The sequence below is a fragment of the Engystomops pustulosus genome, chromosome 10, assembly GCF_040894005.1.
Source record: "Engystomops pustulosus chromosome 10, aEngPut4.maternal, whole genome shotgun sequence".
Lineage (NCBI taxonomy): Eukaryota > Metazoa > Chordata > Amphibia > Anura > Leptodactylidae > Engystomops > Engystomops pustulosus.
This window is the reverse complement of record NC_092420.1, coordinates 38,548,549-38,573,237: the sequence shown is the minus strand read 5'-3', so window position 1 is coordinate 38,573,237 and position 24,689 is coordinate 38,548,549. Positions and strand designations below refer to the sequence as shown.

The 24,689-nt window shown below is 40.4% G+C and overlaps 1 protein-coding gene across 3 annotated transcripts in view; it reads right to left on the bottom strand.

The window, feature by feature from the left end:
• Window positions 1-24,689, bottom strand: part of KIFAP3 (kinesin associated protein 3) — a 94,406-nt gene that overhangs the window by 35,110 nt on the left and 34,607 nt on the right. For all 3 annotated transcript variants that reach the window (XM_072128711.1, XM_072128712.1, XM_072128713.1), the window contains 8 exons: window positions 21,369-21,469; window positions 12,667-12,775; window positions 11,131-11,243; window positions 10,410-10,575; window positions 5,504-5,629; window positions 5,327-5,425; window positions 2,951-3,036; window positions 387-576 (listed from right to left, as the gene is read on the bottom strand). In XM_072128711.1, the coding sequence (XP_071984812.1) occupies window positions 387-576; window positions 2,951-3,036; window positions 5,327-5,425; window positions 5,504-5,629; window positions 10,410-10,575; window positions 11,131-11,243; window positions 12,667-12,775; window positions 21,369-21,469 (990 nt within the window). The remainder of the gene's footprint in view (window positions 1-386; window positions 577-2,950; window positions 3,037-5,326; window positions 5,426-5,503; window positions 5,630-10,409; window positions 10,576-11,130; window positions 11,244-12,666; window positions 12,776-21,368; window positions 21,470-24,689) is intronic.

Below are 24,689 nucleotides of genomic sequence, written 5' to 3'. Positions count from 1 at the left end.
GTCTACTCAAACCCAGGACTCCCTATCTGACAATAAAGAGCCTAATTAGCACAGCTGTAACGCCAAAATATGCTAATTAGGCTCTCTATTGTCTTTAGAAGACGGCAAAGAGATTGAGTTAATAGAAGTGGTTAAATTACCTCTTTAGTAACATAAGCTTTATAGGTGTAAATGTTTTTACTTTTCAGTTAACAGAATCACATAAGGGCTTATTTACTGTACTATAAATTGTACTTCCTATTGCCACTACTAACATAGAATGTGGAGGCCACCACACAAGCAGAACCACTTGTGTTTACAGTGTACAAATAACCTGCTAAAAATTGGAACATACATCAACATAGTCAATAAAAGATCCAATACTCTAGATTAGGACAGCATCTCACCTGCATTGTAGTACAAGTCAGGTCTTTCCAGAATATCTCCTTCATGGATAAAGGGTTCAATGGGTTCATCTCCATAAAGATATTGTTCATTTTCATCCATTTGACGGCTTTCCACCATCTCAAGCCACTGAGAGTTATGCCATCGGAATTTCTCACTCTGTATCTTCTTTGCCCATTCTTCATCATATTCCTACACAGATAAATGATCACTGCTTATATTTCAAGGTGTCTTACCAGGATTTGCATTTTGTATGTATACTAAAGCCCCACCCCAATCATGAGAACAGGTACTTGGTACTCTCATTTTAATGAGACATCAGTTTAGCATGTGTGATAATACCCATCCAACTCAATAGGAGAGTTCTGGAGAAGCAAGGTACAGCATTCACCTATGCCACAGTTCAAAATGTTGGTAAACTTGCTTGACCACTGCTCCAATCAAACAGAGGGAAACAGAACAGGATTGTAGAGGTCACAGCATTTAGATTCCCAATAATCAAAGCTGTGAAAATGTTTAAATCTATTCAAATCTATGATCAATCCAGAAATCCTGTAGAGTCAATACTGCATCATTGGTACCCAATATAACATGGTGTAGGTAACTAGTTATAAGAAATGTTAAAAGCAAATCCTCAGACCTGTATGTCCAAATGGAAAAAAGCAATGAAACTAGTACCAAAAGCTTTCATTACTCATATCTCATTTCTCAAGTCTATACTACTCACGTCACATTGCTCATCAAAAAGATTGTTTTTTTTTTTGAATCAGGTAACGTTTATTAACAATCACCAATAAATGACAAAGATGGTCTGTGCATTTGTTATTCGTTAATGTTACATCTTTTTGTACAAGAATAATACACAGGCAAAACAGGACCCCCCTTCCCTACCCTGCGGTCTGGCCCTTCGCCCATCCACTAAACAAAATACCCCATAGGAGTGCCTCTTTCAGTAGTACATTCACACAAACAAAGATTAAAAGATAGCGTTTAAAGTCCCAGCAATCCACCAGGTCTGGTTCGCATGCAACAACACATCAGTTCCTCAGATGCTATCTCTTGACAGTCTACCCAATTTTCCATTGTTTCTGAAACTTAGCCACCGCCTTTCTTTTGACACACACTCTCAGTTCCATACGGATAGTATTGTTCAACATACCCTTTCTTCTCCTATATCTGGAGGGGAGGCATCCAGCCAGCGGCGAGCAATAGATTTTTGTGTTTGATATAAAATTTTTGCCACCTCCAGCTGATCTACGCAGCCAAGCACACACAGCTAGGCTTCACTTGGGGCCTACACCTCAAATACCTCATAAATAAGTCTGAGTACATCCTCCCATAACCTTGACAAGAGAGGACAAGACAAAAACATGCATCACATTTGTCTCATCCGTCCCACACCTTGGTCAACATGCATCTCCATGCACCCCCATCTGTCCAAGTAACAGTTGCGATCTCCTCTGAGCCACATTTAGTGACAGCACTCTAGGGGACGCTACCAAATCTTCCCATTCCTCATCCAACAGGGGTCCCACATCATCCTCCTGTTTCCCGCGGACCATTGCCACCTGATCTTATCCAATATTTTCCTATACAGTATAGATATCAAACCTCTCATGGACGCAGCCTGAAGCACACCCGTCATCACTCCCAGAGATGAGAACAAAAGTCCATGGTCCTACCACCAACAACTTCCTAAACATACCCCAGACCTTCTGTATGAGTGCAAAAGTGGGAAGGTGCCTAGCCGATCTTCCCAACATCCCAGCTTCCAAAAAGATTGTTTAGATATGTTTTTAAAGACCACAGTAAGTGTCTAAAATGTAAAGGTGATGTGCAGATATGCTGCTTATGCCCTAAACTATTTTGAGGTTGGACAGAAATGAATATTTAGGATTGTAGAGGACTTCAATTTCCAAGATCTATGACATCCCGTGTGTTATGGAAGACAATTTGGAAATACCGGTTTAGTGTCAGCCTAAAATAATATTGAGAAAGGCTATTTTCGTTCTTATTATGATGAATTGGAAAAAGAGAAAGCTCCAAGCTTTTAAAGATGGAGAGTTTACAAAACTATCAAATCAGTATTGGAGAGAATGGAAGAAACACTAAAGCAGTGGTTCTCAACCTGTGGGTCGCGACCCCGGCAGGGGTCGAACGATCAAAACACAGGGGTCGCCTAAAGCCATCGGAGCCATGATTTTATTGCATTTTTTGGCACAAATACAATATTCTTGTACATGGTTTTGGGTCACCGCAACATGAGGAACTGTATTGCGGGGTCACAGCATTAGAAAGGTTGAGAACCACTGCACTAAAGGAAACATAAGATAACCCTAGTACATCTAATAATAATGAAATGTACCAAACAGAAGTAATACGTTTGGTACCCACCCTTCTTCCAAAAATGGAAGGTGGGTGGGTTGGGATGGGATGGCAATGTTAGGTTTGAGATGATGACCATTGAAATATGTTGTCTAGGAAGATTAAATTTAAGTATATTTGAAAAAAAATGCATAAAATTGTATAAAAAAAATAAAAAATGTAAAATTTGGTGCTAACTTACCGCAATGATATCAAGGGTGTTATCACATACTTTTCGTATCTCTGCATTTTTATCGTGCATTAAGTCTATCAGATAGGCAGGAGCCTCTGAAATGTTGACTTTAAGGAAACTAAAATGACAGCAACTTAAACATTTATTAAAAATATAGTACAAAAACATAAGCTCTCTGACATGATCTTCTTTTAGAACTTGCTATTCAATTAAAGAATAATTTAACAAATGCACACAGTAACTATGTAGTTGTCAAATTAATAAACTTAATTAATTAATCAATAGTTAATTAATAATTTAACTATTGTATATTTACTACTTACATAAATAAACCATCTATGTAGGGGCCATTTACTTACATAAATAAACTATGTAGGATCCACTTTATACTAGTGTTATTGGCACATAGAATCATTATGTAGAATTATGATGTTTGCTACTGGTGCAGATTCTTACCAGTAAGAATTGAAAAAGTAAAATGTTAGTAAAGTCTTAAAGAGTAATTGTTATTTCAGTTATATTTTAACATTGTGTACATCGGTCATTTGGGGAGCTTTTGTAACATAAATTTAAATTCCCTAAAAAGAACTGCAAAAAAAGCATGTTGGCAAGGAAATGTCTTCAGACTTCATGCACACGCCTGCAACTAGCTGCAAAAATGGCAGCCATTGGTCAGCCACCATAGACATCAATTGTACGCAGGCTTCCGTCCTTCTCCAGAAGGCTCATGGATCACGTCTGCTCGTGTGGACGTGTGCATGGAGCTTCCATCTGTATAGGGTCTACATTTTGTAACAAACATTATGAAATGCCCTTTATGATCCCCCTAAAAAATATTTTACTGAAATGACAGTTATTCTTTGAATAAAATTGTTAAAGTGATGTTTCTTTCTCCTGAATACCGTACTTAATTAGGTAGTGTGATCAGAAGATACTAAAGGGTTAAACACAACCTGACTACATGAAAACAGAGATTGTCCAGAGTTAATTTAAAAGGTAACTAATAATTGGCTGGGACTCCGGAGATGCAACTACGTAAAAGATGCGGTAAAACATGCAGCCATTACTCCTGCTTATAGGCTTATGTGTGTACAATCATATCCTTAATCCTAAGAAAACAGAGAAGAAAATGTATATTTAATGTGATGTGTCCACTAGTAAGGGGACTTTCATTCTTTATGATTGTTCTTTGATTTTCTCCTGAGACTGGGGGAACTACAGAAAAGCTAGTTTCAGTGAAACAGGTTCCTGTTTGCAGATTTGTTGATTTTTTTTCTTATTGCAATGCTTGTGAACATTGGATATAACGTGATTTTAGGTCCAATAAATTGAGCTGTAATCTGGAAAAGAGAAACACCCATACAGAAATCAACACAGATTATAGATGTGTGTAAAGAGCTATTTAACCCATTCGAGTCACAGCCAAGGAAAGTAAAAAATCAAAAGACACAGTCATGAAGTTATGATTTCAACCAGACAGGAAAAATGTCAAACATAAATTAGCATAGCGCCTCAGCTGCAATTTGCTGAATGTTTGGCTTAGTAGAAAATCTGCAACTGACAAACATTGGTAGACCTTCTTTGGACAAAAGGCAGTAGTACAGGCGGCCTTTGTTCCCTACTCCATAGAGAGACAAACATCTTGACTTAGAAAAATCTACATAACAGACATGACTAATTTTTCCAAAAAGCCTGAGTGCCTTGCGCTCATTAGCATATTTCATAAACAGTTTTTTAGGGAAATTGCCAAGATTTAATAAAAACAGTATTGGACAGATGACATCTCGGTCAGTAAGTACATTATAGGACTCTACCATCAGTATTTCTGGTGGTAGATGTCCTTTAAAGAAAGGCAGCTATGTTCTGATTACCGTATTTTTTGGAATATAAGGCGCACTGGAGTATAAGGCGCACCTGATTATAAGGATGAATGACCAGCAGGTGGCAGACCTGTGCACAGCTCAAGGCAGCTGGTGTCTGTTAGTGTGGTTCATATATAAGGCGTACTGGACTATAAGGCGCACCTTTGACTTCTCAGAGAATCAAAGGGGTTTTTTTTTGCGTCTAGTCCAAAAAATACGGTAGTTGCTTTACAATTGTTTCAGATTTTTAACACCTCATGCCAAATTAGTGCAAAGAAAGTTAAAAGGAAATGCAATCCTTAGTCCCAATCTAATTTCAGTAAACTGCAAACAGAGAGTGGTCCCCATGCCCTTCCCCAAAGTGACCCAAATCAGTAAAAATAGAAGCCAAGTCAATGTACTCTATATTCCACCTCCATGGCATATATAAATCTATTGATTTTATCTGATACAATAAAAAGTTGACAATGTTGACAACAGGTACTTTCTGTATTGAGTTTCTTTTATTATGAATTAAGGATACGGGTTTCTTTTATTATGACATCCCTTGTTGCTTGATGAAAAACCATTTGGTAAAAGACATAAACAATCTGGCATACAAACTCGTCATCTTCTTGTTGAGCTAAAAAAAAAATTAAATAAATAGAGAGTCATCCTTATCATCACAAACAAAATAAATTAATAACACAGGAAAATGTACCATTCAGTAGTTCAATAAGTGCTGGAATAATTCCAGATTTTGCCAACAATGCAGCACAGGAGTCATCCATTGACACGGTTCCAATCATTATAACCACTTCCAAGACAAGATCATCTTCAGCAGATCCTTTGACAAGATATAAAAATGTTATATGTTTAATACATAAAGAAAGACTCATCATCTACTGTTCCAATCAATCCACACAAACTCCCATCCTGCAAAACAGGCACCAGGTTTATTGAGCAAGGAAGTAAAACAAAATTATGTTTTATTAGCACTTTTGCACTTGAATCAATGCTCAAATGTAATGAATACTGATGTAAGAGAAAACAGATTTCTAAATGAAAAAAAGTGTATGTTAACGCAACATATTTTAGCATGGTCCATGCCAAAATACCTCTTTAACTAAAATCAATAGTATACATATGAGCATTTTTATAGACTTTTCAGTCAAAATCTATGTTAGAAAGCTTGAGAGTGGCATTTAAAGCAAACCTTTCACTAGGAATGCCGTTTTTAGCTCGTGCAAGTCTAAGTTATGTAGCTACGCTGCAGCTGCACCTCTGCCGGGACTCACCACTTTCTGCTGGCAGGGAGCCAGGTAATGAGAATTAAACTTATAGACACTATTGAAATGATTCAGAATCCTGACAATATTTATTTTTAAAATCGACATAGTGTAGGCTACGGGAACCTGTTAACAGCTAAAAATGACATTTCTAGTGACAACACAGAATTTCATGGACTTGCGTCTCCTTCCAGCCTTATATACTATGACATTAACGGAAATCAGTGCGATACTGGTGTGAAAATACCTTCAATAACACTAATTCTGTCTCCACTGCCTGTTCAAGCAGCTCACAGGAATTCCATTCCAGTCTTTATCTAGTTAATTCATACATTAGCTACACAAGTAGTGTATAGGAATAACAGCATGTCAGGCTGTTACAATTGCTACAGGATGCTACCATGTGTATAGGAGTATCTCATACACACAGGCTGTACGGGCATGGCCGCCAGAACCAGTAAGTACATAGAAGCAGCCAGCACCAGGAATATCACATCATTATACAGGCTGTCAGTCAAGTACTGTGGGGTTTGGCTGAGCCTCACAATCATGAATAAGCTGGACTGCTGAATAAGATAATGACTTATTGGACCCATCTCAAGTCATTTACATAGAGCTTTAGGACCAGATTGTTTAACCTCCATATCGAGTTTTTATGGCGGCCATTAAAGGTACTGATGGCTTCTGACGACGCAGAAAGGCGGAACATCAGAAGAAGATTGCGGGACATTGGGTCCGGAAAGTAGCGGTCCGGAAAGTAGGGCTGTCTCATTACAGACCCTCCAAACCCGAGGCCGCAGTCAAGCATGCGCAGCATTATACAAGTCACCTGGATACGTTAAAGCGCTCTAAATCCAATTATCGCGATAAATGTCAGATACTAAAAATTGAGTCTGGGCATTAACCCCTTACCGACGCGCGTCGTAATATAATATAGATTAGAATAAAAAACATAAAAATTCAAATCACCCCCCTTTTCCTAGAACTGATAAAAAAATAAACAGTAAAAATCATAAACACATTAGGTATCGCCATGTCAGAAAATGCTTGATCTATGAAAATATAATAACGGTTTTTCACGGTGTTTAACCCCTAATGGAAATAGTGCCAAAAGTCGAAAATGGTACTTTTTTGCCATTTTGAAAAAAATTTAAAATTCTATAAAAAGTGATCAAAAGGTCATACAGTCCTAAAAATGAAAAAAAAAATGGTAGCATTGAGAACGTCATAAAAAGTCACACAAAATTACATCACCCACAGCTCCGTACACGGAAGTATGAAAAAGTTATTAGCGCCAGAATATGGCAAAATCCCCAAAAAAACATTTTGTACGGAAGGTTTTAATTTTTGTAAATGTATGAAAACATTATAAAACCTACACTCACCGGCCACTTTATTAGGTACACCATGCTAGTAACGGGTTGGACCCCCTTTTGCCTTCAGAACTGCCTCAATTCTTCGTGGCATAGATTCAACAAGGTGCTGGAAGCATTCCTCAGAGATTTTGGTCCATATTGACATGATGGCATCACCCAGTTGCCGCAGATTTGTCGGCTGCACATCCATGATGCGAATCTCCCGTTCCACCAGATCCCAAAGATGCTCTATTGGATTGAGATCTGGTGACTGTGGAGGCCATTTGAGTACAGTGAACTCATTGTCATGTTCAAGAAACCAGTCTGAGATGATTCCAGCTTTATGACATGGTGCATTATCCTGCTGAAAGTAGCCATCAGATGTTGAGTACATTGTGGTCATAAAGGGATGGACATGGTCAGCAACAATACTCAGGTAGGCTGTGGCGTTGCAACGATGCTCAATTGGTACCAAGGGGCCCAAAGAGTGCCAAGAAAATATTCCCCACACCATGACACCACCACCACCAGCCTGAACCGTTGATACAAGGCAGGATGGATCCATGCTTTCATGTTGTTGACGCCAAATTCTGACCCTACCATCCGAATGTCACAGCAGAAATCGAGACTCATCAGACCAGGCAACGTTTTTCCAATCTTCTACTGTCCAATTTCGATGAGCTTGTGCAAATTGTAGCCTCCGTTTCCTGTTCTTAGCTGAAAGGAGTGGCACCCGGTGTGGTCTTCTGCTGCTGTAGCCCATCTGCCTCAAAGTTCGACGTACTGTACGTTCAGAGATGCTCTTCTGCCTACCTTGGTTGTAACGGGTGGCGATTTGAGTCACTGTTGCCTTTCTATCAGCTCGAACCTGTCTGCTCATTCTCCTCTGACCTCTGGCATCAACAGGGCATTTCCGCCCACAGAACTGCCGCTCACTGGATGTTTTTTCTTTTTCAGACCATTCTCTGTAAACCCTAGAGATGGTTGTGCGTGAAAATCCCAGTAGATCAGCAGTTTCTGAAATACTCAGACCAGCCCTTCTGGCACCAACAACCATGCCACGTTCAAAGGCACTCAAATCACCTTTCTTCCCCATACTCATGCTCGGTTTGAACTGCAGGAGATTGTCTTGACCATGACTACATGCCTAAATGCCGCCATGTGATTGGCTGATTAGAAATTAAGTGTTAACGAGCAGTTTGACAGGTGTACCTAATAAAGTGGCCGGTGAGTGTACATAAATGTGTTATCCCTGTGATCATACTGACCCAAAGAATAAAGTAGACATGTCGTTTGGGGCGCACAGTGAAAGCCATAAAATCCAAGCCCACAAGAAACAGTGCAAATGCGGTTTTCCACCATTTTGACTTCATTTGGAATTTTTTCCCTGCTTCCCAGTGCAATGTGTTACACAGAAAACAAGCCGTCACAGATTTTTGAAGATGGGGAGTGAAAAATGGAGATGAAGATACAAAACATGGCCAGGTTGTTAAGGGGTTAAGCTGAAAACAAGCGTCAGTGATAAAGGATTACGCTTACAAAAATGTAGAGGGACAATACTTTCTATGAAAATCTAAATAATACAGGTTCTCTTTAAATGATCTTAAAGGGGTTTTCCCATGAAGCTCCCTAGAGATTAATGAAGCACAACAGTCATGCATGTCCGTCTGCTCCATTAGTCTGAGGAGCGGTGAGGGGTTGGTTGGATCTTGCTTTACACCATCAATTACAATGTGTGATATGCAAGTTGTAATAGATGGTGTGGAAAATCCCCATATACTGTCATACCGTAGTAAAGTACCCTAGGGAGTCTAAAAAAATAGTTAATTACTAAAAAAAAATTTGAAAAAAAATATGCAAATTAAAAATTCAAATCACCCCCCTTTTCCTAAAACTGATATAAATATAAATACAATAAAACAGTAAAAATCACAAACATGTAAGGAAGGTATCACCACATCCCAAAATGTCTGATCTATAAAATTTAATTTAAATTTAACCATTTTCCCAGCATTTAACCCCGGAAAATAGCAACCAAGGTCACAAATGCCCGCTTTCAAGTACACAGCATGGAATATTAAATACCGTCAGTATGAAGTGCAATTTGTTATGCAGAAAACAAGCCCTCACACAGCTCTTTACATGGAAAAATAAGAGAGTTAGATTTTTGAAGGTCGAGATTGAAAGATGGCAATGCAAAAAATGGCCTGGTCATTAAGAGGTTAAATAAGAACATAAATAGCCCATACTGTAGTCATCGAGTTAACTATTATCACAATGCTGGTATCTGTGTTTACGTTAATAAATTATTTGTCATTGTCACTTGTTAAAAAAACTATTCAAGTTAGAAGATTTATGAGAAAAAAAAAATCTTAAAGCTCTTATTTGACTAATTACAAATTTTAAACCCCTAATGATGTTTGCACAATAAAGATAATTTTTAACTCCCTTACTCTACGATTTTACTTAGTTTTTGCTCCTATCACTCAGTGATAGTCAGTGTAAAATTCCAGAGTGTATATGGACTCTAGCTGAGCAGACACTTGATGGTTCCTCTGTGCTATGAGATGCTGTGTGCTGACAATGTGCTTAGATTATCAGGGTACAGGGTTTAGCAACACTTTCATTTAGCATCTGAACAGTCTACTAGTACCTGACACAGAAAAAGAGACGAGACAGATCAGAGTCATAAGATGGATATAAGACACAATGAAACACTGAGCTCTGCTACCTCAACTATAACACACACAGTCAGCTCTGCTATGCCAAAGGGTCCAAATACTTTTCATTTCCACTGTACATAAATATACACACACATACATACATACACACACAATAAATCACAAATAGGGGCCTTATGACACATGACTGTTACTCATATGACTTCAATATGTGCAACGGCAGCAGTTATTCATATACTGCTGATCAAATATAAAAACAGATAGCAAATAAAGCTTAATGTGTTATTTCAGTAATATTTTACCTGGTTTAAGTTTATCCTTGAGGTAAGGTACAAGCTTATATTCTTTGAGAACCAGTTCCCAGTCCAAATCACTGATAGTGAGGTTGGCAAGGGTCCCTAGGCATTCAATAACAAATTCTTCTTCTTCATCATTTGAAATCTGAGCTGCCAGGTCCCCAACATAGTCCTGTAGCATTCATATTGCATAATTTTAGTTAAATATTCCAAATGGGTTACATAACATTTATTCCATATTCACACAGCAACTATTTCCATACACAGAACAAGGATGTCCAAGCCCACCAATAACAGAGGGTACAATATAAATTCAATATGAATGATCAGTTAACAGATCTGTTTCCTAAATTCTAATCTGGTCACTTTAGCAGAGCTGTAATTTTCACACTTCAGTGAGCTTACAGCAAGAATTCAATAATAAATGTCAATTTAGGAAGATAGGAAGAGTAGGGTGCAGGTAAATTATGGATAAAGTGATGAGTGAGAAAGAAGCATTTTTAAACCAAATAAATAAATAATACTTTCAAATAAAATAAACTTTGTAATATATTTAATTCATACATTATTTTCTGAAGTTAGAAACAATTTGTTACACACATTTAATGGAAGATGTGGGAAATATTAAGATGTAGTAATTAGCATAAACATAATTCAAAAAATATGTCATGTGAATAGATGACTGACACAATATTTTAACAAGTAATACATAAAAAAAATTACTTACAAGAAACAAATTCTTGGTTGGCCCATCATGTTGAGAAATATTCCTGATCATCTTCATCAGCAATGGATCCTTAAATTTTAGTGCTTTTTTCATCAACATCTTTAGCCCATTTCCTAGGGATAAAAGATAAATTCCTGATATTTCCATGTTTCAAATGCGGGCACCAAACAGAAAAGAATGTTCAAGTATGGAGGAGTATGTCACTGTATCACATGTCCCAATTAAAGGTAAAGACCTAAGACATTTTAACATAGACAGTGTGTGTGAATAGTATTCAGACCCCTTAAAACATTTCACTCTTTGTTTTATTGCAGCCAGTTGGTAAGATCAGAAAAGTTCTGCTCACCACCTTGACAGAAAAAAATCAGAAATGTAGAAATTTTTGATAATTTATCAAACAAGAAAGACTGAAATATCACATTGTTATAAGTATTCAGACCCTTTGCTGTGACACTCATTTATCTCACATGCTGTCAATTTCCTTCTGATCCTCCTTGGGACGGTTATACTCCTTTATTGGAGTCCAGCTGTGCTTAATTGAAACTGATTGGAGTTGATTAGGAAAGGCACACACCTGTCTATATAAGACCTTACAGTTTACAGTGCATGTCAAAGCACATGATAATCATGAGGTCTAAGGAACTGCCCAAGGGGCTCAGACACAGAACTATGGCAAGGCACAATTCTGGCCAAGGTTACAAAATAATTTCTGCAGCAATCAAGGTTCCTATGAGCACAGTAGCCTCCATAATCTCTAAATGGAAGAACCATCACTTTCAGCCCTCCATCGGTCAGGGCTTTATGGGAGAGTGTCCTCTCCTCAGTGCTAGATAGTGCATACAGCTCGCAAAAAAAACCCTTTTTTAATCTCACCATTTGGCTGCAATAAAACAAAGCCTGAAAAATTTAAAGGGTTCTGAACACTTTCCAAAACAAATGTATAAAAAAACTTCACAAGAAATATAATATATATACACACACACACAAACATAAAAAATATAGTGAGCATTTAACTTTCCATGAGAAGTTGTAATGGTTTTAGAGGGTCAGACTAATATATGCAACTCAGTTCTACTCAATACTTATATACTGTATTCAGTATATAACTTATCCCTACATAAGAAAAACGGTAAATAAAACATTATGATGATTCAATTAAAATACGGAGAACCTAATTGCACCATTATTATAGGAAGGAGAATGGAGCTACAATTTTTCAATGAGCTCAAGCGAGCCTTTGAAAGAAAAGAAAAGTTAGAGGGCCGGATGCCCAGATTTGTATTAGAGGAACATGGAAGAATAATAAGATGACATAAGTTCTTCTCATACTGTATTTTGGATTTCCTTGCATAATTTTTTTTTTTTTTAATTAAATTTTTATTAAAGTTTTACCTGTAAACACACATCTTATAAGAGAAGAAAGAACATTAATCTTTCATAGAAAGTCATGTGCCAAATCAGTTTAGGATTTCCTTGTATAATTGCCTCACATGAACACAGTATAATTGTACAGCAAAGAAAGAAGTTACACCTTACCTTCACATATTAACTGAGCATTTCTTTTATTTGCGGCTAGATTTATGCAGAAAGAAATCAATTCAAGATCAATGCGTTCCTCGGAACACTCAAACAACATTTTCATCAACTAAAAATGGAAGAAATATAACAAAAAGAAACAATTACTAAGCTGTTCATAACTTAGCCAGCTAATAATAAATGGGTTGTAGGAATCAAAACTGATCTATATAAAATGAAACCATAAAAAAAAACCCCATAAAAGTTCTGATGCAAAAGTTAATTTAATTGCAGGCTAAACATCTGTTCACACTACAATCGCTATTAGAAAGAGTAACTTGTTTTGAATGTTCATTTTTAAGTTTTTAAAAGCCTGACCAATTAAATGAGCAGTTGACTTTACGAACTTGTGGCCTATAAGTTGCTTATTATATAGTTGTTTACAATAATTGAAAAGCATGACACATCAAACACAGAGATAATTGACACCCAATAGGAAATATTAACATTAAATTTGTCCTGCTTTAAAAGGTACCCACTGTCATCTTTTCCTAATTTAGCAGGAAGGCATTAAAAAGGACTTCAGGCATTCTGAAGATGTAAGAAGGAGCTTAATCAGACAAGTCCCATATTGAGTATCAGATAGCATAAGGGGCGCAGTAAAAATCACTGTGTCTAGACTGTCTGGCACCTGACTTCACATAGTTACCAGTGACCAGAGGCCAAACGCTAAATCGTTCTCTCTCTGTGCACACACCTCTTCCCTCCCCTATCCTGAACATCTTTAAGTCATTATGCTGTGGTTCTGCATGCTTTAGGAATTAGTCTACAGACCAGCTTGAAGTTCTGCACCCTGCCAAACAATAGAGTACGGAGAGCAAAAGGGTTCAGATTGGATGGATGCTTTGAGAGTGAGGCTTAAGATCAAAGTCTGACTGAAAACAGAAGGCAAGAGTGAAACATGTGGACATCCAAGCCAATTCTTCATCATGCTAAGTAGAAAATATTAAAATGTTCACATGACATCACATTAACGCTATGTGAGTGTATGGTTGACATTTGCATGTATTTAAACACTACTACTTCTGGGTTATAAAGCAAAAAAAAAAAATGGAGTGTTTTAACGGTTTCTACAATAATGTTGTTTGATTCTGATGTGAGGTAACTCTGTCTGACTATAAAATGAGAAAAACAACTTAAATGTACACTGAAGCAGCCACCTTTCCTTGACTAAAATAATTACTTATAGGGCATTGCTGCTTTTTATCACTATACCCACAAATATACATAATAAAGATGCATTTAATTCTTGCATGACATAAGCCAAACTTTATAAATCACAAAAGCAGAATAAAATCCGTCACTAACAAAAATATTTCTTAAAGTTTATTTAGAGGAAAAAATTATTTTATAACCAAATGACTTCTATTATTACAACTACTACTAATAGTAATAATTTACACCAACAATTCTAAATTCTGATGATTCTGCACATATAGAACATTTCTAAAAACACCTTTATTATATTAATTTGCTAAAATGTGTGCTGCCTTGCCTCCATATATCAGCTAATTGGGATACCATTTATTATCTCTTTGTGTGACCATTAGGATCACACCCCCTTATGGCTGTATGGAATATACTGTTCTCAATGGCTACTAACTCCTAACTAGAAAGATCAGTAAAGCACTCTGCTCCTCTGTGTGCAATTGAAACACCTGACCTAGCAGGAATTAGTTTAAGATGTAGAATAGCACCTCATAAGCCAAACTTCACAAAAGCAAAATAAAAGTGGTCTGATATATAAAACATTTTTTAAAGTTTATTTACAAGAATAATAATTGTTGTGATTTTAAAACCGAAATCTTCTACAATAATTTACAGACAATGATAACTATAAACACATTAATTTCATATTTTATGGTTCTAATCTTAGCATTGCAAGAATATGTAAAGAAGACAAATTTTTTTTTTTATTTATTTTACATTTGCATATACACTTTTAAAAGGTTTTGTCTTTAAGGGTGTGGTATGATTAAATAAAAATGTGTTAATTGTTTTTAAAGTGTAAAATAACAACCAAATAATAAAAACTGTCAATTATTCTATTTCATACCCCATTTTGCTCCTATAAGCAGAACTTCCGCTGTCGTTTGGTTATAAACAGGGAACTTCTCTTCCATCTCTGTATTGCAAGGCACAGATGTCTAGTTGGCCCAGTTCATTCACTATGCTAAAAAACAACACCCTTCAAGCAATGCCTTAGAAATAGGGGAAGCTTCAAGCTTACTGCCAGTGTCCAGACCATAACAGAAGCTTCCAGGACTAAGAAAGTTTACTGTTAGGATGCTTAATACATTAACTCAATAACCAGTATTAGTTGTCTCAGGCCAAGGTGGTCAGTAATCAGTGCGTATAACAGATAAAAGTCTCCAAAAATCTTTACATGGGAACATCAATGTGTTCAAGGTGTGCACCACAGTATGCCAATCTTTTTATGGCTGAACTGGAAGGTGCACATGCACCAAAAAACCCATGATCTACCTCCGTTATATTGATGACATTCTGATCATCTGGACTGCAAGAGAGGAGGCCCTACTTAAATTCCATGAGCGCTACAACAACTTTCACCCCACCATCAGTCTGAAACTAAGCTATTCAGACAAGGAGATACACTTTCTGGATACCACAATACAGATTAATGACAGCTGCTTAACCACAACAATTTTCTATAAACCAACAGACAGAACGGCCTACCTGAGAAATAACAGCTTCCACCCCAAACATACCAGACAATCTATCATATACAGCCAGGCCATACGCTACAACCGTATATGTTCAGACAAGAAAGATCTGGAAAAACACCTCCTGGAGCTCAGGTCTGAATTTCTCCAGTTGGGCTACAGACCAAAAGTGACTGATAACCAAATAAGAAAAGCAGCAGCCATCAACAAAGACCATTTACGTACATATAAGGAGACCAAACAGGAGGCCATGGTCCCCCTAGTAGTCACTTACAGCCTACAACTAGAGATCCTACCTCATATTGCCAAGGGACTCCAACCGATTCTGCATAAAGATACAAGACTCAAAGAAATATTTCCAGTCCCTCCTCTCCTGTCCTTCCGGCAACCACCAAACCTGAAACAACTGGATGTCCGGAGTGCCCTGAGACCCCCATCAGAAAATGGTACATCACCCTGCCTGCAAAGCAGGTGTAAAATGTGCCAGCACATTGACCAGGTACCTGTACCTTAATCACAGCAGGTACATCAGATCAAGAGGACCTTTTCCTGCAGGTCTTCTAATGTGGTCTACCTTATTATGTGTCAACAGAGCCCCACCACAGGCCTTTATGTTTGGGAAACATACCAGAGACTCCATCAGTGCATGAACTCAAACCAATATGATATTGAAAATGAAAGGAAAGATCTCCCAGTAGCTGCACAGCTTTTAGTATGGGTCAAGCTCCTTCTTGAATCGCATGGGATCTACTTCTGAACATGTGCAAATGGAGAAACACACAGTTAAAAAAAAAAGACAAATTGTATCTTTATCTGCAGTTTACATTCCAATCTATGGTTTTACTTGCCCATACATCTGCTTCTGTAGCTTACAGAACCACAAGCCTGAAATAACACCCCCTGCAGCTTTTATACCGGACTCATCACAGGCAAAATAAAAATCTGTATGTAAAAAATACAAACTTTTTACATGACTTTAGAACAGTAAACTGTTAAGAGGTAATGCTAGAAAAGATAGATCATACACTAAATAATGCTGCTAATATAGTGTCATAAAAGTAAGTGATTGGTTTCATAAAAAAAAGTCAATAATGTAAAAGACAATGTAAAAACCCCAAGTTCAAAGAAAAAAAAAAAAGAGATAATAGGCCTCACCGAATCTGTAAAAACCCAATCTAATTAACTATTGTGTTAATTATCCAATATGGTGAACAAAGTAAAAACTAAGAAAAAAAAATAAAGTTGCAGGATTTACCAACTTATTGTGCATCCACCTCCAAAAAAGGCATTTGTAGGAAAAAAGGGAACCAATAAAAATATTAACTCTTTCAGCAAAAAAACAAGCACTGACACATCTCCACCAGAAAAAAATAATGGCTTTTGGAAATACAATAGTTCAACCAAAATAGAATCTTTAACAGCTACAAAGCCTCCTGCAAACAATAAGCCTCTGTACAGCTACATTGGTGAAAAAATAAAAATGTTATCACTCTTGTCATGTGACATGCTTAAAAGGGTTGTCCATTTTTAGGAAATAATTGATATTGTTTGTGTAAGGAAAAGTTATACAATTTTCCAATATATTTTCTCTATCAATTCCTCAATGTTTTCTAGATCTCTGCTTGCTGTCCTTCTATAGAAAGCTTCTAAGTTTCATCCAGTGGATAGAATCTGTTCATGTTGCTGTGATGGACATGAGTATCACAAGCTATTTGTATCACACAGCTCTGATTACTCTCTATGATAATAATGGCTCATGCACCTGCATAACCAGGGACAGATTTTTATCCACTGGAATTAAACAGAGAAGCTTTCTATAGAAGCACAACAAACAGTGATCTAGAAAAACCATTTGGAAGTGATAGAGAAAGTACCGTATATTCCGGCGTATAAGACGACCTGGTGTATAAGACGACCCCCCTACTTTCCTGTTAAAATATAGAGTTTAAGATATATTCACTGTATAAGACTACCCCTTTTCCAACGCATACAAAACACCGGTAAAAATTTTTAAAAAAAACAGATTTGAATTTAACATGGTCCTTTTTTTAATTTAAATTCTTATGACATGCAGGTATATAGCAGGAAAACTGTTGCTCATAAAGGCATACAACAACAACATTACCATCGGTATGCATAAAAACATTGAACACCATCCACCAGTAGCCATAATTAATGTCCCTCCTCACCAGTAGCCATAATTAATGTCCCCCATCTACCAGTAGCCATAATTAATGTCCCCCATCTACCAGTAGCCATAATTAATGCCCCCAACCACCAGTAGCCATAATTAATGCCCCCCCCTCACCAGTATCCATAATTAATGTCCCCCCCTCACCAGTAGCCATAATCAATGTCCCCACCCCCAGCAGTAGCCGTGATTAATGTCCCCCCTAGCAGTAGCCATAATCAATGTCCCCCCCACCAGTAGCCGTGATTAATGCCCCCCATAGGTAATATTCCCCCCCCCCCCAAATAGCCATTTCCTAACTTTCACCTATGCCCCCCCCCCCCAAATAGAAACAGGGCCCCATAGATTTAAGCAAAATGAAAAATAAAACTTACCTAGTTATTCCGCTCCTCTTCGCGCCCTCTCTCTCTTCTAAAGATCGGCGCAGGCGACGGCTGATGACGCGTCTGCCAGGTCAGGTGCCGGGTCATAGACCTGGCGCAGGCAGGCGTGTCATTAAGCCTGTGCCAGCGTCGATGGATGAGGTGGGTGGGAAGGTGGGTGGGAAGGTGGGTGGGACGGGGGCGGATCGGGGGCCGTTCAAATTTTAAATTGTGACAGCTCCGGGCCCTCCTGATCCAGCGCATGGACCAGATGCAGAACAGTCAGTGCGCTGTAAGGGAAAGGCCCGCGGCTGTCACAATTCAAAACATCTGCCCGCTGTGCTGCGCCGAGTTATCAGCGCAGCACAGGGGTCAGGTACGGGCCTCGGTACCGCGATCGGTACGCCACTGTTTGAGGCTGCCGGCAGCTTTGCCGGCAGCCAGCGCTGTGAAAACACCCGCGATCGGTGCTAGCACCGATCGCGGGTGTTACCGGTAAGCCTTTGCAGCAATATGCAGCAAAGACTTACCGGCTATGGAGAGGGCTCAGCCCGTGAGCCCTCTCCATGCAGCGCGACCCGACCGCCGCCGTATAAGACGATTACCGCCGTATAAGACGACCCCAGAGAAGACAGAAGATTTTTCTGTCTTCAAAAGTCGTCTTATACGCCGGTATATGCGGTATATTGAAAAATTGTATAACTTTTCATCACACATTTACTCAAAGTAGCCGACACATTTAATTTCTGGAGCTTCTGTGCAGACCTCCATCTCTGTGATTATAAACACATTCAACCACAGACGGTTTTTCTGGAAGTCTATCCCAGCTTTTCATTCAGGAATATGAGGTCTGCAAAGGGTGGTACAAGCCGACATATACTCTGGTATGACATGGATTTGAATGTGTCTAATTTTTTACTTACAAAGAGTATTACAGTCAAGACTTCCCTAAATTACATAGTCCATCTAATTCCAGTCATGTTTCATTCATCAGCAGCTATGGGTGAATCATCTGTCAGACAAGATTTCTTAGGCAAGCCAAAATAAATAAATGATGCAAGGGACAGGTAGCATCATATATAGCCCTTTCGGTGCTACCATGTCGAATTTCCAGACATCTATGTTGTAGATCTATGATATATTGTACACAAATAACAGTATATACAACCTACGTTAATGATCCATACATAATGATCTTTATATAATGATATATAATCTGAGCTAATCTGAGATGTATACGGTAGTTTTTATATAGCTTATTATCTTGTGGTCTATTGTAATTATGTGTATAAATCAACCCATCTATACAAACTTGTACAACTTTGACATACAAGTTAACCCCTTCACTGCCATGTAGCTCTATACGTGCATACGTATATTTTTTATGTGTATACGTATATTATATTAATAATATACGTGTATACGTATATTTTTGCACATGCCCCGTGCAAAAAGGACAATTTTTAAACGTTACAGTTGAAGTAGACCAATTTGGCAAACTCTGTGTAGCACTGAGTAATCTGTGCTATATAAAGAATTAATATTTAAAAAATGTGATTTTTATATACATAAATATATACATATATATGCTTTCTATTTCTGAGATAATCGCATGTAATTTTAAGAGTGCATCTCCGGTTCTGTGAAGCATCTATACGCAAGATATAAAGGGGAGAAACTCCTGTTTGATATGAAACGAGAATAGTGTTTTTAGGTGCCAGGGTTCAGGAGATATAGGCGTTTGAAGTGTGCCCTCCTCCAGCCTGTCAGCTGAAGGCAGAATGTAGAAGGAGCTGCAGGAAAGAACTTCGCTTACAGTCTGCAAAATTGTAGAAGTACATGCAACCTCTGTCTCTGAAGAACTTGGGGAAGTATTATAACAGTTACAGGAAGGGGTTATTTTTCAACCGCTGTTTTGTATTTATCCTCTTGTTAAAGGGAAAACAGTTTAAACAGTAAGGGTACTGTTTACTGTACCTCCAGCCAAAATTTTTTGTTCTCTGAGAATTGGATTTTAAAACTTTTGGTTTATCATAAGAACCAGAAGTAACAATAAATCTTAATTGCAGACACCTTTGTTAACTGTTACAACTGATCATTGTAGCCTGGGACTAAAGTACAGCAAATTACCAACATCCAGAGGTCCGTTTGTAATTAGGGGTTATCTGTAAGTTGGGTGTTCTTAAGTCGGGGACTGCCTGTTTTGCCAAAACTTTTGTTGCGCTTTAACATTTATGGACAGTTAATAATATTTTTTGGAGCCCTGCTCTACTTGGTAGTTAGTCTTAAATAAAAATTTACATAAACATCTTACTTTTTTCATATTAATGTGTCATAATTTTTTTTTACCTTTAATGTACCATTAACAGACGTATAGGAAAGATTCAAGTGAAGTGTATCAGCTGATATACACACATGTATGTTATGATGGGAAACATAGAATTAATGAACCCCTTCACGCTCTGCGACGGATATACCCGCCTCAAAATGAAGAGGGCTCACGGGCCGAGCCCTCTTCATACAGAGATGGGCTTTTGCTGCATATTCTCTTTGAAGGAAAGACATTTGGAGTGACGAATCCAGAGAGACGCCCAGAAACGTCCTCCTGGGATCCAGATGCAATGGTATTATGACAACTCTTTTTGTTCTCAAATTGGTCACTAGTTCTATCACTATTTTTGAAAAGGTCCTTAAAGCTGACGATATACTGAATGGAAGGGCTTTGTATTGGTAATGACCTATATTTCCCTCTGGGGCAAGTACCACGAACCTGAGGAATTTTTGGGATGTTTTGTATATATCGGCACATGATAATAAACATCCTGTAGATCAGTTGTGCACATGAATGGGTGGATCTGAGTAATCGCCGAACCTACGGTTTGCATTTAGAATTTTCTGTATAGAATGTAATCGATTTAGGTTTTTCAGGTTGCAGATAATTCTGAATGAACCGTTGGGTTTTCTTATCAGGATTAACGGAGAATAATGACCTTCACCCATCTGTGTTATTGGTACTGGGATGATAACGTCAAGATTCAACCGCTTTTGAACTTTCCACAGATTTAGTCTAAGCTCTGCTGACGGTTGCTTGGTGAGTATGAATTTTTTGGGAGGAAGTGTAGCTTGTATCCATCTTCCAGCAACGTCAGAATCCAAGGATTCTGTGTAATTGTTGTCCACTGCTGGTGAAATTCCAGGAGTCTTCCTCCCACTCTTGCGTCATTTCCTGAATGATGGGGTAGCATTGCTGGTCACCCCTCCTCCTCTCCATTGTGGTTGACGTATAACCGCCCATAGCCATGCTGGAATACGTTAGTGTATATAGGGCCTAAATATAATTCATTGAACTTTTGCAACAAGCACTTGGATTTTTAGGAGTACATGACATACCATATCAAAATAACATTATGGAATAATTCATTTTACCTGAGGTATGCAGTCTGTATATGCAAACATGGATTTACATCGATCATCAATACTTATATGATACAGAATGCACATAACAATTTGCTTGTAGTTTTCATTTTCTGGAATATAAATGACAATAGTTGCTTTAGAAAAAAAAAAAGGAAAATGTATTTGAAGCATCAATGTGTTATAATATAAATTTGATCACATTTGTAGCATCTTTTCACAAGTCTTTGAAATAAAAAAAAATCCATCTTTGATATTGTCAGTGCAATTACACCTAAAAGAATCAGATTAAAACAATGTTATAAAAGTTTTCATGAGTTATGAATGAATGGAGATAAAATTAAAAAAGAACTATTAAAAGCATATGGTCAGCAAGGGTTCCAGCAGGGAAATCTTTAACCTAATTGGCTAAGCATAACGTGGAGGCATAAATTTTACGGTGTGTAATAATGGCAAGCAATGTGGTTAGATCTTTTAGTTAAGTTTCCCAGCAGGGCATATGCTTTGCATTTGGTCTTTTTGCCAAGATTGACCTCTGTATTTTAATCAGTGATTAGATACTGAAAATAACAAATGCAGGATAAATCTAAAGCAAAGAACAAAATATGGAGGTCTATAGTATGACTAATAAACCATTAAAACTGGTTAAATATCCAGTCATTTCATACTATAGAACATTACAAAGCAATTGTGGTTTTCAAGGGCTATTATATACCATATATACTCGTGTATAAGCCGAGTTTTTCAGCACAAAAAATGTGCTGAAAAACGTCCCCTCGGCGTATACACAAGTCTATAACAAAACCCACTTAAAAAAAAAATAAACTTATAGACTCACCCCCCGATGTCGGCACGTCCCGTCTACTTTCTTCTCTGCGGCTCTTCTTCCTCTTTCTTCTGTTATGGACGCGGCCACCTTTTCTTCCTGGCCGGAGCATACTACATGGCCGCGTCCATGACAGAAGAAAGAAGACGGGATGCGCCGACATCAGAGGGTGAGTATATAAGTTTATTTTTTTAAGTGCTTGGGGGGGTGGGCAGGCTGCATGGTGCTGGGGGGCAGGCTGCATGGTGCTGGGGGAGGGGGGCAGGCTGCATGGTGCTGGGGGCTGGCAGGCTGCATGGTGCTGGGGGCTGGCAGGCTGCATGGTGCTGGGGGCTGGCAGGCTGCATGGTGCTGGGGGCTGGCAGGCTGCATGCTACTGGGGGCTGGCAGGCTGCATGCTACTGGGGGCTGGCAGGCTGCATGCTACTGGGGGCTGGCAGGCTGCATGCTACTGGGGGCTGGCAGGCTGCATGCTACTGGGGGCTGGCAGGCTGCATGCTACTGGGGGCTGGCAGGCTGCATGCTACTGGGGGCTGGCAGGCTGCATGCTACCGGGGGCTGGCAGGCTGCATGCTACCGGGGGCTGGCAGGCTGCATGCTACCGGGGGCTGGCAGGCTGCATGCTACCGGGGGCTGGCAGGCTGCATGCTACTCGGGGCTGGCAGGCTGCATGCTACTCGGGGCTGGCAGGCTGCATGCTACTCGGGGCTGGCTGGCTGCATGCTACTCGGGGCAGGCTGGCTGCATACTGCTGGGGGCAGGCTGGCTGCATACTGCTGGGGGCAGGCTGGCTGCATACTGCTGGGGGCAGGCTGGCTGCATACTGCTGGGGGCAGGCTGGCTGCATACTGCTGGGGGCAGGCTGGCTGCATACTGCTGGGGGCAGGCTGGCTGCATACTGCTGGGGGCAGGCTGGCTGCATACTGCTGGGGGCAGGCTGGCTGCATACTGCTGGGGGCAGGCTGGCTGCATACTGCTGGGGGCAGGCTGGCTGCATACTGCTGGGGGCAGGCTGGCTGCATACTGCTGGGGGCAGGCTGGCTGCATACTGCTGGGGCAGGCTGGCTGCATACTGCTGGGGGCAGGCTGGCTGCATACTGCTGGGGGCAGGCTGGCTGCATACTGCTGGGGGCAGGCTGGCTGCATACTGCTGGGGGCAGGCTGGCTGCATACTGCTGGGGGCAGGCTGGCTGCATACTGCTGGGGGCAGGCTGGCTGCATACTGCTGGGGGCAGGCTGGCTGCATACTGCTGGGGGCAGGCTGGCTGTATACTGCTGGGGGCAGACTGGCTGTGTACTAATGAGGGCAGGCTGGCTGTATACTACTGAGGGGCTAGCTGGCTGTATACTGCTGGGGGCAGGCTGGCTGTATACTGCTGGGGGCAGGCTGGCTGTATACTGCTGGGGGCAGGCTGGCTGTATACTGCTGGGGGCAGGCTGGCTGTATACTGCTGGGGGCAGGCTGGCTGTATACTGCTGGGGGCAGGCTGGCTGTATACTGCTGGGGGCAGGCTGGCTGTATACTGCTGGGGGCAGGCTGGCTGTATACTGCTGGGGGCAGGCTGGCTGTATACTGCTGGGGGCAGGCTGGCTGTATACTGCTGGGGGCAGGCTGGCTGTATACTGCTGGGGGCAGGCTGGCTGTATACTGCTGGGGGCAGGCTGGCTGTATACTGCTGGGGGCAGGCTGGCTGTATACTGCTGGGGGCAGGCTGGCTCTGTACTACTGGGGGCAGACTGGCTGTGTACTAATGAGGGCAGGCTGGCTGTATACTACTGAGGGGCTAGCTGGCTGTATACTGCTGGGGGCAGGCTGGCTGTATACTGCTGGGGGCAGGCTGGCTGTATACTGCTGGGGGCAGGCTGGCTGTATACTGCTGGGGGCAGGCTGGCTGTATACTGCTGGGGGCAGGCTGGCTGTATACTGCTGGGGGCAGGCTGGCTGTATACTGCTGGGGGCAGGCTGGCTGTATACTGCTGGGGGCAGGCTGGCTGTATACTGCTGGGGGCAGGCTGGCTGTATACTGCTGGGGGCAGGCTGGCTGTATACTGCTGGGGGCAGGCTGGCTGTATACTGCTGGGGGCCGGCTGGCTGTATACTGCTGGGGGCCGGCTGGCTGTATACTGCTGGGGGCCGGCTGGCTGTATACTGCTGGGGGCAGGCTGGCTGTATACTGCTGGGGGCAGGCTGGCTGTATACTGCTGGGGGCAGGCTGGCTGTATACTGCTGGGGGCCGGCTGGCTGTATACTGCTGGGGGCAGGCTGGCTGTATACTGCTGGGGGCAGGCTGGCTGTATACTGCTGGGGGCAGGCTGGCTGTATACTGCTGGGGGCAGGCTGGCTCTATACTGCTGGGGGCCGGCTGGCTGTATACTGCTGGGGGCAGGCTGGCTCTATACTACTGGGGGCAGGCTGGCTCTATACTACTGGGGGCAGACTGGCTGTGTACTAATGAGGGCAGGCTGGCTGTATACTACTGAGGGGCTAGCTGGCTGTATGTTGCTAG